This window comes from Onychomys torridus, chromosome 6 (genome assembly GCF_903995425.1).
Source record: "Onychomys torridus chromosome 6, mOncTor1.1, whole genome shotgun sequence".
NCBI classification, from domain to species: domain Eukaryota; kingdom Metazoa; phylum Chordata; class Mammalia; order Rodentia; family Cricetidae; genus Onychomys; species Onychomys torridus.
Genome location: NC_050448.1, coordinates 67,519,374 through 67,535,742, shown reverse-complemented (window position 1 = coordinate 67,535,742; position 16,369 = coordinate 67,519,374). Strand labels below are relative to the sequence as shown.

Here is a 16,369-nt window from a genome sequence, read left to right as displayed (position 1 = left end):
GCTTGCCTAGCAAGCACAAGGCCCTGGGTTAGCTCCAAAGAGAGAGAGGGGGAGAGAGAGAGAGAGAGAGAGAGAGAGAGAAGGCTGGCTCAAAACAAAAAATCCTAGGCAAGCTGGCACACATTTAAAAGACCCAGCTATCCACTCTTGGGCATATACCCAAAGGACACTCCATTCTACCATGAGGACACTTGCTCAGCTATGCTCATTGCAGCTTTATTCATAATAGCCAGAAACTAGAAGCAACCTAGATGTCCTCAACCAAAGAATGGGTAATGAAAAAGTGGTACATTACATAATAGAGTATTTTTTTTCATCTGTTAAAAAAAAAAAATGACATCATATAATTTGCAGGCAAATGGATGGAACTAGAAAAAATCATCCTGAGTGAGGTAATCCAGAAAGACAATTATAGTATATATTCACTTATAAGTCAATATTAGCCATTACATAAATGATAAGCTACAATTCATAGACCTAGAGATGTATGTGAAGAGGAAAGCTCTAAGGGGGGCATATGGATCTCTCTGGGAAGAGGTAATAGATTTTGAAGGGAGACTGGGGTGGATGGGGATGGGAGGGAGAGAGTTCAGGTCAGGGGGCCTGGGACAGAGGGAGAGGGTGCAGGGAGAGACAGCTGGAATTTGGTTGCATTGGGGGATGGTGTAGAATCTAGAGCAGTGGATACTTCCTGAAAACTGTGAATTTGATCCTAGTGAGGACTTCTAGTAATGGGGGATCTACAGAGTCTGAACTGGCCGTCTCCTGTAGACAGGCAAGCTCCTAGTGGTGGGACTAGGTTCCATTCAGTTAAATTATTGGTCAAAGTGGTCCATGGAGATCCCCAAACAACCAAGGATGGTGCTAGGACAGAGGGATGTTGTCTGAGACTGACAGAGGGACCCCATTGCTGAGGACAACATCCACAACTCATTGAATGTGGAGAGGTCAAGCTGGTGCCCACATGGAGCCTTCATCCCCACATTCTAGTCTCTTTGATATGGAAAGGTACTCTGCAAGCACCAGAGAGGCACCTTCTCACCAAAAGAGAAACCTGGACACCAATCTAACCATGAAACCTTTGATCTTGCCTGCAAGGTGTGCTGGAGCAATGATGCTGCACAACTTTTGGAAGTGACCAACCAATGTCTGATATAACTTGAGGCCACTCAAGGAGAGGAAGTCCATGCCAGACACTGGTTAGCTAGCCAGGAACCAGACACTGGGTAGCCAACAGACCTAGGGTAGAACTAAACAGGACTGGTCTTTAAAAAAATCAATTAAATAATTCCTAATGATATTCTGCTATACTCATAGATCAATGTCTTGGCCAGTGGTCATACAAGAGGCTTCCTCTGGCAGCAGATAGGAGCAGATGCAGAGACCCACAGCCAAACATTATTGGAGAGAGAGTCTATATTTGAGGTCTCCATCTGGTCCATCCCCTCAGAGCTCAGGGAATCACAAGGAAGAGGGGAGGAAAGACTGTAGGAATCAGAGGGATGGAGGACACCAGGGGAACATGGCCCACTAAATAAACTAAGCAGGGCTCACAAGGGCTCACAGAGACTGAAGCAGCAAGCTTGGGGCCTGTATGGGTCTGCACCAGGTCCTCTGCATACATGTTGTGACTTAGCTTGGTGTTTTTGAGGAACTCCTAACTGTGGGAGCAGGCATGTCTCTGACTCTTTTGTCTGCTCATGGGACTATTTTCCTCCTGTTGCGTCACCTTGTCCAGCCTCAGTGTGAGGGCTTTTGCCTTGTCTTGTTGTATTTTGTTTTGTTGTGTTTGGTTGTTGTCTCTTGGAGGCCTGCTATTTCTTAAGGGAGACTGAGGCAGAGTGGATCCAGAGGAGAGGACAGGTGGGGGGAGCTGGGAGGCATGGAGGGATGGGAAACTGTGGTCAGGATGTCTTGTATGAGAGAAGAATCTCTTTTCATTAATAGATAGATAGATAGATAGATAGATAGATAGATAGATAGATAGATAGGTAGATAGATAGATAGATAGAAAGATAGATAGGTAGATAGGTAGATAGGTAGATAGGTAGATAGATAGAAAGAAATTAAAACTACATTTGAAAAAACAAGTATTATTGTGATGCTGGCTGGGACAGTCGAGCCAGCATGGCCTTGACACCAGCCTGTCTGAGGCACACCAGTTTTACAAAGTTGAAAATCTTTAAATGGACTCCAATAAAAGTCTCTGCACCTGGTCCTGGTGGTGGCCCACACTCTTAATCCCAGCACTTGGGAGGCAGAGGCACTTGGATCTCTGTGAGTTCAAGGCTAACCTGGTCTACATAGTGAGACCCTGTCTGGAAAACAAAACAAAACAAAAATAGGAAGGGGAAATAATCTCCGACCTGTGCTTCTCTGGGGCAATCTTAAACTGTGGGGACAGGCTGGGTTTCCTGCAATGTGCCTGTTGAGGTCTCCTCGGTGCAGTAGCAGAGGGGCATGGAAAAGCTGGCATTGTTCCCAGCAGCTGAAAACTTTGGTTCCCTTTCTGTCTCTGGCTTCCCACACCTCCCTCCCGTTACATCCTGTGTCCCCACCCTGAAACATCTCTGCACATCAGAATTATCCTCTGAGAAGGATCTAAGCCCTCCACGCTACTCGTGGCTCAAAACTGAGGGTCATAGGCCCTTTTATTTAACTGCAGTGAGGACTAATGGACACCTACTATGCACCTAGAAGTTGAATTAGAGTCTGAGACTGGCTTACAAGGGTCTTTGGGGATTGCAGACAAATAACACCATGCTGAGCTATGTATCCCAGGCTGTCCTTGAACTCCAGACCCTTGTGTTTCAGCCTGGATTCTAGAATTACGAGTGTGTGCCATCGAGCCAAGTTTAACTTCTGGCTTTCACACACACACACACACACACACACACACACACACACACACACACCTGCTTGCTTTGTTTGCCAATGAGGTTTGCTTGTGAGATTCCCTAGAGCCCCAGAGTCCAGGACAAAGACCACCAACATGGGATAAATGCCCAGGGAGTGTGGCAGATTTAAAGAACATCACAAAGGAACCAGCTAGGAGTTACAAACTCCAAATTCAGCCTTTATTTCAGTGGCAGAGCAGAGAGGAGGCTCAACCCAGGTTAGGTCATTCCCAGACAGAGACAGCTGGACGGGAGCCCTTGGGAACACCTCTCCACCCAGCTAAGAGGTTGGGAGGAGAAGGAGAAGGAGAAGATAATACTGGTGCTGCCGCTTCCACAGCTGCCACAGGCAGGAGCTGGGAGACCTCAAGCAGCAAGCTGACCTCCAGAGGTCAGGACAGACCCAGAATCAGGCAAGAATCAGACGGGAACATCAGACACTGCAGGAGTATACAGACTCAACAGGTGAGGAAACTCTTGGGGGCCCCCAAACAGCATTGGTATTTCACAAAGGGGACCCCCAGGGCCTGCAGGCTCCAGGGTCTGAATGCTCAGGGAAGCATGACCACATTGAGACACTCACAAAGAGGCCATGATAGTCCCCCACCCCCTTGTGCTGTCCAGCAAGGGTAGGAAAGGGTCTGGAGGGAGAAGAGAGCAAAGAGTCGACGGAAAGCATGGGAAGAACACTGGCGGGGCGTGGGTCAGGACATGAAAAGGGGCCCAGAGGGGTCTCTAGCTGCTGCCCTGCTGCTCCTGCTGGCACTCCTGCTGGCGGATGAGGTTGGCCATGGGGCTGGTGATCCCACCTATCATGGTCCAGTATTCATCAAAGCTGATGCGGCCGTCATGGTTGGCATCCAGGTTCTGGATGAGTTTGTCAGCTGCCTTTCGGTTCCCTGTGTCCTGTCGAAGAACTGGAGTCAGTAAAGCTTGGGATGACCCAGACAGGACCCTAGGCAGAGTCCCAGAATCAGCCCTGACAGCAGCTGCCTTGGCCAGGACCGAAGAGCACAGGGAGAGGTCACGGAGCAGGGCACGGGGCGGGCGGGGTGGGGGTGAGGGGGCGGGATGAGGGGGCGGGGTATCACAGAGAGGCCTGTGAGGAGCAGAGTAGGCCGGGGGGAGCAGTCGTGGAGGTACCGTCAGCATGTGGTTCAGCTCTTTCTGGAGCATCTTGCGGAAGCCGCTTTTGCTGATCTTGTTCTTGACCAGGCTGTGCTTGGATACATATTTGTAGAAGTTTTCCACCAAGACGACAACTGCCTTCTCCAGCTCTGTGTAGCAGTCAGCCATCTCCCTGTCTCAGCTGGGGCTAGAAAGCAGAAAAAGAGGAGATGAGGACACACACACACACACACACACACACACACACACACACACACAGCCCCCCAGCACCCCCAGACTGCTTGTCTTCTGGAACAGGGAGGGGAGCAGAGCAGGCCTAGCCAAGTGAGTGTGGGGGTGGTCCTGGAAGGAGAGCTGAGTGGCTCCTCTAACCCAGCCAGACTGCCAACTGCCCAAACAGGTTCTCCAGGTCTTTCCTGTGCCTAGGCAGCCATGCTGCCTGTCAGAGCCCTCGTGAGAGCAGGAGGTTCCTGTGGGAAGAGCAGGCAGGTAACTGTCCCCCCTACACATACCCAGGTCCCCTGTTCTAGGGAGCCATAGCTGGGAACAATCAAGACAGAGAAGGCCAGGGGCTTTTATCTTTCATCCCAGGACTGCCTAAGACCCCAGCGCTAGGCCACAGACCAGAAATAGGAGCCCTTGGCCCACCTTCAACCCTTACACCAGCTCTAAGGCAGTGAGTTCAGGGCCTCAGGCCACCACGGCCCCTCTCTAGGAAAGAGCAAGGTCCAGCTCCATCAGATTAGATTTTGTGTGGCTCCCCTCCTGGCCACTCTGTCAGCCTCTCCTCCCTCATAACCATTCCGAAGTATACATCATGGCACAGCGACACCTTTCACCCCATTACCTAAGGAAGATCCAGGCCCAGTTCTGCCCCAGCTGGAGACAGACTCTGGGCCTCTGGACACAGCAGCAGCAGCCTGGCAGAGGCCAGATGCATCCCTCCCTCACCCCAGAACAAAAGGCACTCTCTCTCCAAGCGGATACAGCCTTCTGAATAACAGGATATGAGGGGAGCAGGCGGATCTACTCTGTGAGTCGCCGCCCATGCCCAGAGCCCCTCCAAGTCAGCCTGGCAAATCAGACTCCCCTCCCACCCTCAGACACAAGAATGAAGTCCTGCTGCCCTCGCCCAGCTGGTCCCGGGAAGGGGAGGCGGACACAAAAGGACACCGTCACTTGGGCAGGCCTGAGCACTCACAGTTGGATTCAAAAGGGTGGTCTCCTTCACCAGGCCCCACCAGGCCTCCCGTCCTTCCCACCTGCTTCTGTCTCTTGTGGAGTCATCTTCTCCCTGCCGGTGCCCGTCAGCGGGCACGCTCCTCTCAGCTGAGGGCCTGTCACTCTGGCCCTCCCCACACTATGCCTGCGGGAAAACTTGCCTTGACCTCTGTCATCTCTACACTCCTCCTGGATTCCCACAGCCATGTCTGTCTTCACCACGTCAACACCAGCTAGGGCCATTAGCCCGGTTGGTTAGTCTCCGGCTCTTAACTCTCCATCTATGGAGCCGGCATTGTGGTTTTTTACATTCCGCTGCTGTTTTCTGATCCAAATAGCTGAATATGCAGATGTGAGGGCGAGCTTTTCTAATCCTGAATATACAACTACCCTCTTTTTAATCTCTGTAACTGGCCTGGCCTACAACACCTGGCCAAGTGCCCGGCTCAAGGGAGATGTTCCAATATTTCACCCTCTTCCAGCCCTGATGACCAGCATCGAAGGTCCCTCCCATCCTTCTACACTTCTGTGCATCTTTTTCTTAAGGGATGATCAGAAGGAAGAGGCCAGGATGCAAGAAAGGAGAAGTGAGAGGGAGCGGGTCAGGCTGGGGCATCTCTGGTAGGGAATCCTCCCTCCTTACCCTCCTAGCCACGCTGGTCTGTGGCTGGAAGGATGACGTATAGTGCCAGACCCACAGGAAACTATATTCTTCCCCATACTGTTTGTTAAGGGTGTAACAGTGTGGTTTAATATTTGAAAGACATTCAGACAAATTCTCTAACGTACACAAATTTCAAGCCATGATCTGTCTGCCCTGATGCCCTCGGGTAGGGTGAGGATAGCCCGTGGCCAGCATTCCTGGAGATTCTGGAACCTGCACCAGGATCAGGAAGGGTGGCATTCAGCTTTCTCCCACCCAAGCCTTGAGAGTAAGAAAAGAATCGGAGAACCTCCCACCCCTCACCCCTTCACCATCCCAGAGCTGTTCCAAGGGAGGAGTTCTGTAGGAAACAGTCAAGGAGAAGACAGCGAAGGAGCTCATTGGGATGGTGTGACTCTGTTGCTCTCCCCAAAGGCCAGGCCAGCTCTCCCTCTATCTGCCTTCCACCGAGGTAGCCTCCTCCTGCCCCTTAGTGCTATGCCCAATCCCTACCTGGCTTCTTGCAGCAGCCAAGCAAACAATTGACAGAGAAACACCCAACAGATGATGCAGACACCTGTCTCAGGAACACTGGGCCGACCAGAGATGCAGCTTCTGTGTCCTGACTCTCCCAGGCCTTCCTCCCAGGGATCTCCTCCCCAGGTTCTTATAAAATGGACAGCTCTGAGATAACCATCAGGACAAGCGATTTTCTGGAACTTTTTCTGAAGACAGAGTATCCAAACAGGCAGTCAGGTGTCATTACTCCCCTTCCCCACCCTCCCCTGGGGGGCAGAAGACAGGCTCAGCTGTCCCGCCCATTTCACAGCCACCTGCTCCGGCAGCTGCCCCATCCTTTAACCAGTCAGGCCTGAGGACCTCCAGGCATGGGGGAGGGAATCGGTACTCTTCCCTTTCTAGCAGACCTATCCAGGAGGTTGTTTCTTCACATGCAAGTCTTGGGAAGACAGTCAGGGTCATGAGGACATAGGAGTATGCCAGTGTACACTGGAGCTTTCCAAAAAAGCAGAAATGGGGAATCACTTACCCTCCAAAGGGCCCTCCCCTAAAGGGGCCATTCGCCTTGGGCCCCACCCTTCCCCCAATGTTCTCTTAGTCTCCTGGACTGATTCATCATTGAGCAACCAAGAGGCTCCCACTCCCCCCACCCCACCCCCACCCCCGCCCACCTTAGCCCAGCTTGCTGACTTTTCCAAAAGCCCAAATTGCCCTGACACCATGCCCCTGGATCTCAGCCACTCTAGCCCCACCCTCCCACCCCCAAATTCTGGTCCCCACCCCTTTCAAAGAGCCTGCTCACCACCATCCCTTAGTCCACCTTGGTCTGGAACTCTGAATGTCCGTCCACCACACCTTCCAAGGTTCACCTCATAGGCTTCAGTCATAACTTATTTCCAAATGTTGAATATGTCCCTACTCTCACCTCTCCTACTCAGGATCCTCTCCTAAGCCTACAAGATTTTCAGTTTTGGCTCTGGCATGCCCTGCGTCCCTCTCGGCTGCCATTCACTGGTCATGTCACCATTTGTTGACTCATTCACCAACGGCCTCATTTACCCATTTTCATTCATTCAACACATTCACGTGCTCATTCATTCAGTCATTCCCTTCTCAATTAGCTCATGCCTCCCAACGGCTATCCACATGCAGGGATAGCAAAATAACTGAACGGGACTAGGAATCTCCCTCTCCAAGGCTCTCGAGTGACTCTCTCCAGCCTCCCAGGCCTGGTCTCTGCTCCCTCGTGCTTTTCCCAGTGTTGGAGGCTAATGGTTCACAGAGGTGCTCCTACCTCTACACCCTCCAGGACTCATGACGTGACACCCATATCTAAACATCCATGAACAGAGCAGAGAACTCTGCCAGCCCTGTTCTGCTTGGGTACCCCATTTATCCTCAGCCAACTTCTGCTGAAGCAAGAAGTCCTTTGAATTTTTTTCCCAACTCATAAAGTTGTAAGTGGGTGGCGAGGGCGCACACACACACACACACATACACACACACACACACACACACACACACACACACACACACACCTCTACCTCAGGCCTCCCCAACATCCATAGGGTTTCTCTCCTGGGGAAAGGCTGAGCCCACCTTACCATCACCCCTGCCCTTGCCCCTAGCTGGGCTGGGCGGGCAAACACTCCTACAGTACAAGTGGTTCTGCCAGGCAAAGCCAGTCAAGCTGAGACCTGCCTGGGTCCTGGGATGGAAAAGCTGCCAGTTTGAAGCTCCACTCCTTTCTCTTTCTTTCCCCCCTTCCAGGGGACCTCCCAGGCTTCCCCAGGCCGCTCCCAAGGAACGCCACCCAGAGCAAATGAGGCCTGCATGCAGACCTTGCCTGTGCCTCAGGTGGAAGAGAAGCCACCTCAGCCCCTACCTCCCTTTCCTGGCTTCTTAGGAGCTCTGGTCCCTCTCCAATTCCTCCTGGACCCCACTATCTTTCCCTGGTCACAGCTACTGTAGCCCAGTCAGGCCTGTGTCTAGAATCCGATCACCCCCAACACCCACCAAGAAATGCTCACCCTGTTCCCGTTTAGCGAGGACGCAACAGCTGTGGGCAAGGCCCTGGAATGTTCTGCCCAGTGTCCCAGCCCCTGGAGAGGAGCCAGGTCAGCTGCTTGGCCAAGGAGAGGGGCTTACTACCGTACCTAGCCCTCTAAGGGTTTCACAAAGCCACTAGGGCCCCTCATTGCCTAACTAGCCTTTCGGGAGAGTTAATTACCAACATCTTCAGCCCTGTGCCTGGCAGGCACCTCTCCCCTGGCTCCCTTCCTTGACCCTTCTTCTGACCCGCCAAGGCTTCAGGGTGCCCCCAGCAACCCCAACCCTCCACAGCCAGGCCTGCAATGCTCACCTGCCTCCACGTTGTCCACCTCCTCCAGCGGGGCTCTGAGGCCTGGGCTCTGGCACTGACAGCCAGGCAGCTCCTGCTCAGCCGAGCCAGGACTCCTCCCCACTGCAACTCCCAGAATCTGTCCCACTCCCTCTCGGCTTTGCCTGGCTGAGCTGGCTGTGGGAAGGTAGTGACTGAACTCTTGACTTGGCCCTGGGGTTGGGCCCTTGTTAAAGGGGTACACACCTTTTTTTTTAAACACCCCTCTACCCTCACCCTAGAGGGAGTGGTAGAAGCTGGCAGTCCCCCCAACCCCACCCTCCTAACCCCGCAGGCCCTGCGCAGAACCAACAAGGTAGAGGAAAGAAAAGGAAGGCTCATGACCTGCCCTTCTCACCTAGGTCACTGAAAGCCAGGTTTCAGGGCAACCTCCACCAAAGAGTTCAGTAGACTCCCAGCCAGCCTACCTGGCCACAGGAACGTCTGCACTGTTGGGATTTACGGACTCTTACACTCGATTTCTGTTGGCTAGAGCAAGAGGGCACACACAGCAGCTCTTTCTGGTCTCCCTTCTCCGAGTCAGCCACCCTGAGCTCAGAAATCCATTCCTAAGGCCCTCCTTCATGGCAGATGCCTCCTCTGTACACACCTTTATCTGCAGGTACCCAAGGAAACTGGCCAGCTTGACTTCCTTTCAGAGGGCAGCAGCCAAAACAGAGGGGACCCTTTGGCCCACTCCCATGATGACTTCTGTCAGGTCCCAAAGAGGCCCCCCTCCAAAAAAAAAAAAAAAAAGTGGCCAACTGACATACCTATTGGCATATCAAAGCACATGCCAGGTTCTCTCAGCACCTGTTACAGCATCCTGGCTCCTCTTGCATTTCTCACCCTGCCACCAACACACACACCCTAAACCTCTCCAGCCTGGGCTTCCCTTCCCTTCCCTCAGCTTCTGATTCCTACATAACCCAGCCATTTGGTCACACACTGTCTTGGTTCTCTTTATCCTTTCGGTTTCTCTCTCTGTCCTCCACTCTTGACTCCTGGTCCCTCCATGGCCTTGTCTACTCTGCGGCCATGTTCAGACTGGACTCTTCCAGTTGCTTCTGGCTGTTCTCTCCCTCACATTGACACTAGAACCCTTCTCCTCAACCATCCCTAGGGGCAGTCAATGTTCTCCTCATTGTCATTCATGTGGTGTTCAAAACCCAGGAGGGGCACATATGAGCTTCCTTCCAAGGGACTCAGCCTCTCTCTTACTCTCTCTCTCTTTGACTCTCCTAAAGAATGTGTGGATCATTTGTTTCTGCTGGCTTCCTCCACCCACCAAATTTGACTCCAAATTCTAGAGTCTGCCTCTTCGGCCATTTCTTCCCTCCACGTGCTCTCCATAACCATTCACCTCTCCTCCAGTAAGTGTCTCTCTGGCTCCTGGAGCCTGCTACACCTTCCGGGGCACCCACCACATGGGTATCTCTCTACTACCTACTCCTCTCCCTCCGTCTATTGCAGGGGTTCTCAACCTGTGGGTCACAAACCCTTTGGGAGTCAAACAACCCTGTCACAGGGGTCGCCTGAGACCATCAGAAAACACAGATGTTTACATTATGATTCATAACAATAGCAACAATTACAGTTATGAAGTAGGAATGAAAATATGGTTGGGGTCACCACAACATGAGGAACTGTATTAAAGGGTCACAGCACTGGGAAGGTTGGGAAGCCTGCTCTATTGGAATCTTCCCTTTTCCCAAAAGCTTCTCCCAGTCCATGTCTTCAGCTGTTTCCTCCTCTACCTGCTCTACTCCTCTACTGGGTAAGTGTCACCTTGGAGCTACCTAATTTGTCTATGATTACTACAAAAGCCACACTCATGTGCCAGAAAGCTCATCCTACCAGAACCCCTATCACATGGAAAATGATGCCTCCGCTCTGTGATTTGGAACATTTCTCTCTGACTAGGCTCTCAGTTCCCCTTGGGGATGCTCCAGGTTGAAATTCTTGTCACCATGACACCTCCTCTGCTCCCTTCGTTCTTGACTCCTTCCTGGAGTTTCCTCACTTCTCCCTAGGAGCTGCAGTCCCGTGGTCTCCTACGGTCCTCCTGGACCTCTACAACACTGGAATCCTCCCTCAGGAAGTGTTCTGTCTGTGACTCTTGTCTCTTCTGTCTCTCAGCTGCCTCCTGGAAGTCCCATTGCTTCCTGACACCCTTCCAGCCTTGTATGACCTTTTCTCTTCTTCCTCAGACTCGGAGATTGCACTAAAGTCTCACTGTCTTACTGTAAACAACTTGGTCTCAGCACAGCTCAATCAATGACCAAAACTTGACATCACTGGTTTTCAGATACTCTCGTGTGGTAACAATCTCTGCCATTGCACAAACAAATGATCCCCAAAATCTCTGCTCTACACTTCCAAAAGTCTCTTATCTCTAAGGTTTTTCTATTTTCCTCTCTTAAAAACCTTTTATCTCGCCAGGCGGTGGTGGCACACACCTTTAATCCCAGCACTCGGGAGGCAGAGCCAGGCGGATCTCTGTGAGTTCGAGGCCAGCCTGGGCTACAGAGTGAGTTCCAGGAAAGGCACAAAGCTACACAGAGAAACCCTGTCTCAAAAAACAACAACAACAAAAATATTTTATCTTTACTATTTATTTGCTTTCTGCTCTCAAATAATCTCTTAAGACTATGTTGTAAACTACCCTGGAATGTGTAAATTCACTGGGAATGTTTTAAAAATCTGTAACAAAATTTAACTTAAAACTTATAACAAAGAGCTTATAATTACAGATCTATACATAGGTCATCTTAATTTGCTACAGCATACACACACACACACACACACACACACACACACTCACACACACACATGATTCAATTCTTTTTTTTTTTCCCCAAGTCAGGGTTTCTCTGCACAGCTTTGGAGCCTGTCCTGGAATTCTCTCTGTAGACCTGGCTGGCATTGAATTCACAGAGATCTGACTGCCTCTGCCTCCCAAATTCTGAGATTAAAGGTGAGTGTCACCACCGACTGGCAATGATTTTATTCTTGTTGAGAATATAGTGTATATGTAACTTGGATTCAACTCCTGGTTTTTTTGTTTGTTTGTTTGTTTGGTTGGTTGGTTGGTTGGTTGGTTGGTTGGTTGGTTTCTCTGTGTAGCTTTGTGCCTTTCCTGGAACTCACTTGGTAGCCCAGTCTGGCCTCAAACTCACAGAAATCTACTTCCCCAGTGCTGGGATTAAAGGCGTGCCCCACCACCATCTGGCGCTCAACTCCTGTTTAAAAAAAAATAGATCTACTAAAAAATAGATGTTTTTAAATAGCAACCATGTGGCTCACCTCCATTTTGGCTAATTACCTCATCAGGATGGAAGGAATCATGCGTCTGGCAGCCAACTTTATTGGGGTTCAAAGAGAGTACATGCAATATGACTTCACCACCATCTTGATTAAGATGATCACGTGGTATAAACCAACTAAGGCAAAACTCATAAAACTTCTTAGTCCTACTGAACCCTCTGTTTATCATTGTATCTCCTTTTTAGACTAAGGAAGTCCAAAGTATTTTGGATTAGAATAGATTTTTATGTGATAATAAATTTGTAAGTTTACTCAGGTTAATAGAAACCGACTTAGAGATGTATGTCTAACCACTTACATCTTTGCTAACTGTTCAATACCAGGCTTCTAGAACATTTTTAATAACAAACAACATATTTGACAAATAATGTATATTTGGTAAATAAGGTTTATAAATTCCTAAGATCTACTCAGGTTAACAATAGCCAACTTGAAGATGCATGTCTCTCCTCTTTGTCTTTGCTAGCTTTTGTAAGCTTTATCTTCTGGGATACACTGAATCATACAAGAAACTGATATTCTGTAATCATTCACTATAAAGGATCAAGAAGCCAGGTAGTGGTAATACACCCCTTTAAACTCAGCACTCGGGAGGCAGAGGAAGGCAGATGGCAGATCTCTGTGATCTCAAGGTCAGTCTTGTCTGTAGAGTGAGTTCCAGCCAAAGCTATACAGAGAAACCCCATCTCAAAAAGCAAACAGACAATAACAATAAAAGAAAGATCAAGAAAATAAGTTTCCCAATCCCTCTGTGGACTGTATTCTTGGTTTTGTAAAATTCCCAGTCTCTTTGTAGACTTTATTTATGGTTTAAAGTTTTATTTTGGTGCTAAAGGATCTTAAATTCCAAATTTTAAGACTCAAACTTAACAGAGATAAAATTGTAAAATCCTGATCTTATAAAAAGTATTAACTAAGCTGGGTGGTGGCACATGCCTTTAATCCCAGCACTTGGGAGGCAGAGGCAGGGGAATCTCTGTGAGTTCGAGGCCAGCCTGGTCTACAGAATGAGTTCCAGGACAGCCAAAGCTACACAGAGAAACCCTGACTCAAAAAATAAAAAAATAAAAAATAAAAAATAAACCAAGTACTAACTTGTTGTAAACTATTAAAGATAATTAAGGCATGCAAGTTAATGGTCAGTCACCTTATAAATGATCAAATTCTTTAATGTACTAAAAACTATGCTCATAGCCACACTAAGTACAACTGTAATTCATTTATAGGGACAAGCTTTATTTAGCCTCCTGTATATGTTTTTTCAAGGTTAATCCTAAAGTAAGTAACTAAAAAGTAGTAAATTTTTCTTAACTCAGGCATACTTAACTGATGATGGTCCTCAAACTCCTCAGAGATCTGCTAAATATGGCATTTAAAATGTTTAATGGGAAAAGCTTCCTGTGATAGACAGAGCTGCCACTCCTAACAATGACCCTCAGGTTTACAAAGAAGACAATAGGGCACAGATGACTTCACCTGGACTGTGGTAACACTAACCACTGGATGAAGAACTGACCCATGCCTCAACTACACCAGGGCTTTGCCCAAACTGTGGACACTGTTGAGTTGACTGTCCTACTCTGCCTCATCAAGGTATGCCAGTTTTCCCAAGTTCCTCCTCCACAGGAAAATCTCTCAGCTCTCTGGGTCTAGCAGTCAAAGGCCACTGCTGTATCCTGTAGTCGCTGCCCCCAACAAAGCCATTGAGACCACCATGGAGCACCTATGCTAACCACCCAGGTAGCCATTTTAATTGATACAGAGGCCATTTGGATTATACTTCCTGCTATAATTTATCCCTCTCAAGTCTCTGATACTGTTGATGACTAACTGTTGATGTTAACAGCAGCAAGAAAACCAGCTCCTTCCCCAAGGCTGTATGGCCTGGTCAGTCCATTTCAAAAGATATGAGCCACTAGGTCTCCTGCTGAGAAAGGCAGACACAGACAGTTTATCTTGCCTGCAGCCTTCACACTGAAAGAGAGAAACTCACAGAACAGGTTTCAGTGTAACTTTTTACTATTCCTTTATTTAAAGGAATTTGTTTTGCAATGACTGCTCTCAGTAATCAACCACCTGGGTCTCATGACAACTGATTGGGTGGAAAGAAAAGGTTTGACGCTTGTGTAAGTTGTAAGGGTCTAAAAAAGTGATTGAAGGTATGTAAATACAAGTTGTCAAGGTCTGAGAATATGAAAACTTAAGTTGTGAGGGTCTAAGAAGATGTTTTGTTTCTGTTTGGTTTGGCTTGGTTTTTGGTTTTTCAAGACAGGGTTTCTCTAGATAACAGCCCAGGCTGTCCTAGAACTCCCTTTGTAGATTAGGCTGGCCTCTCACAGAGATTCTCCTGCTTCTGCCTCCTGAGTGCTGGGATTAAAAGCGTGTGCCACCCCGCCCCGGCTGGTTGACTTCTAAGTATGAACTTAAAAGTGCTTCTCATTGTGTTAAAGATATCTGTGCAATCTCTAGATAGAGGAAAGCCTGTTCATGCTTTTAACTCAGAATTATTTGGGGGGGGGGGTCCCCAAGCTTTCATTATGACTCAATAAAAGTCATGAGTCAATTTTCTACAATGTGAATTTCAGTACAGATTACAAAGAATGATAATACTAATATATATATATATATATATATATATATATAGATAGAGAGAGAGAGAGAGAGAGAGAGAGAGAAACTTTTATCTATTTTTGTAAACTTGAAAAATTCTTGTAAGCTTCAGGGAGTCATGAGACTTGGATCCACTTCTCACAGGTCAAAGACTCCAGGTAAGTATTCCTGTCAATCAACAGCCTAAGTTTCCCTACCTGCCTATTTCTGAGGGTGGGATTTCTCTCCCCTGGTCTCCTAGTACTCCTCTCCTCCTTCAATTACCAGGACCATGGGCCTGAAAGTTTCAAGTGTTCACCCAAGATAAAAATTTTACCCTAAGTTCCTTACTTTACCTTCGGTCCCTAGCCTATACCTGTCCCAGCAGATTTCCAAACAGCTGAAGGGTGTAGACTGCTCCAAAACTCCCTGAAACACTCCAGCCCCAGATGTTCCTTGGAACCTGCATCCTAGACTGCTCCTAAGCAGCCTGTACTTCATTAGTCCCAGGTGGTCCCTCAGAACCTGGGCAGTGAGCAAGACAGATGTCCTCTAGCCTGCACCCTTCTCTTCCTTCCAGCACTCTTGGGCCCTTAACAACGATGCCCCAATTTCAACGAAGAAGCAGTTACAGAAGAGATTGCCTCACCCCTTCTCATCAACAAGAAGGCTGGAATGTCAGATTCCCAAAGAAACCCCTGGCCAAATGGCTAACTGTGGTGCCTCTTTAGCCTGCCAAAGCCAGGCTCTCTCCATTGCAAGCGCCTGAAATAGAGTCCTGGCTTCTCTCAGCACTTCTTACCCCCATGCCCTACCCTAAACCTCTTCAGCCCTGAGCCTTGCTGCCCTTCCCCCAGCTTCTGACTCCTATCGTAACCCAGCCATTTTGCCACACACTCCTTGGTCCTCGGCTCCTTTCCCGGTCCCCTCTCTTGTCCTCTCTCTCTTTTTTCCTCTCGTTCTCCCTCCCTCTCTTTCCTCTCGTGGCCTGGTTTATTCTGCTGGCCACGTTCAGTCTAGATTCTTCCAGGTGCCTCTAGTTGTTCTCTCCCTCATCTCCTCATCTCCACAATAAAAACCTTCTCCTCGGGTTGGGGATTTAGCTCAGTGGTAGAGCACTTGACTAGCAAGCGCAAGGCCCTGGGTTCGGTCCTCAGCTCCAAAAAAAAAAAAAAAAAAACCTTCTCCTTACTTTCATGTACCTTCCTGGCAAGTACTTCAGGTGATGGGTCACATCCTCCTCCTATGAGAGGACTATTCACACCTCCATGAGGAAACACACTGAAAGAGAGTGCCCAGAGTTCAAAGCCATAAGTGGCAGAGTTGGGATCCAACCTCCAGCCTCTTAGTGCCCATTTTCCTTGACATTAGTCAGCTGTGCCCCAGGACACATGGTTCATTCCTTTCCCCGGGTATGAATACATGCCTTCATCTCCTATCAGAGGACCAGCCCAGGCAAGGAGGAGCCTGTCTCTCTGAGAGGAATATCTTCTTCGGCTTTTAGGGCTGGGAGCACCCTCAACCCAAGTCCATGGAGAGAAGTGAGCACCTGATCTCTTCCAGTGCCAACCACTCGATCCTCCTATCTCTCACCCACCAATGACTCTGCCGTTTGCTCAAAGAACCCCTCACCCTGAACCCTGAAGACTAGGAAACGGAGAGGAA

General features: G+C 49.0%; 1 protein-coding gene across 6 annotated transcripts; it reads right to left on the bottom strand.

Annotated features, from left to right (window-relative positions):
• Positions 1-3,043: 3,043 nt before the first annotated feature.
• On the bottom strand, positions 3,044-8,916 carry S100a16 (S100 calcium binding protein A16). Of its 6 annotated transcripts, XM_036191478.1 has the most exons (5): positions 8,771-8,916; positions 6,403-6,614; positions 6,036-6,123; positions 4,041-4,212; positions 3,044-3,803 (listed from the first exon to the last, which is right to left on the bottom strand). In XM_036191478.1, the coding sequence occupies exons 4-5, from the start codon at positions 4,191-4,193 to the stop codon at positions 3,633-3,635; spliced, it is 324 nt and encodes a 107-aa protein (XP_036047371.1). In that variant the 5' UTR covers positions 4,194-4,212; positions 6,036-6,123; positions 6,403-6,614; positions 8,771-8,916; the 3' UTR covers positions 3,044-3,632. The 6 variants fall into 6 exon arrangements, with proteins under 6 accessions (XP_036047371.1, XP_036047369.1, XP_036047372.1 ...); XM_036191476.1 differs by lacking the exon at positions 6,036-6,123 and having other exon boundaries at positions 8,771-8,915; XM_036191479.1 differs by lacking the exons at positions 6,036-6,123; positions 8,771-8,916 and adding an exon at positions 8,439-8,627.
• Positions 8,917-16,369: the final 7,453 nt, after the last annotated feature.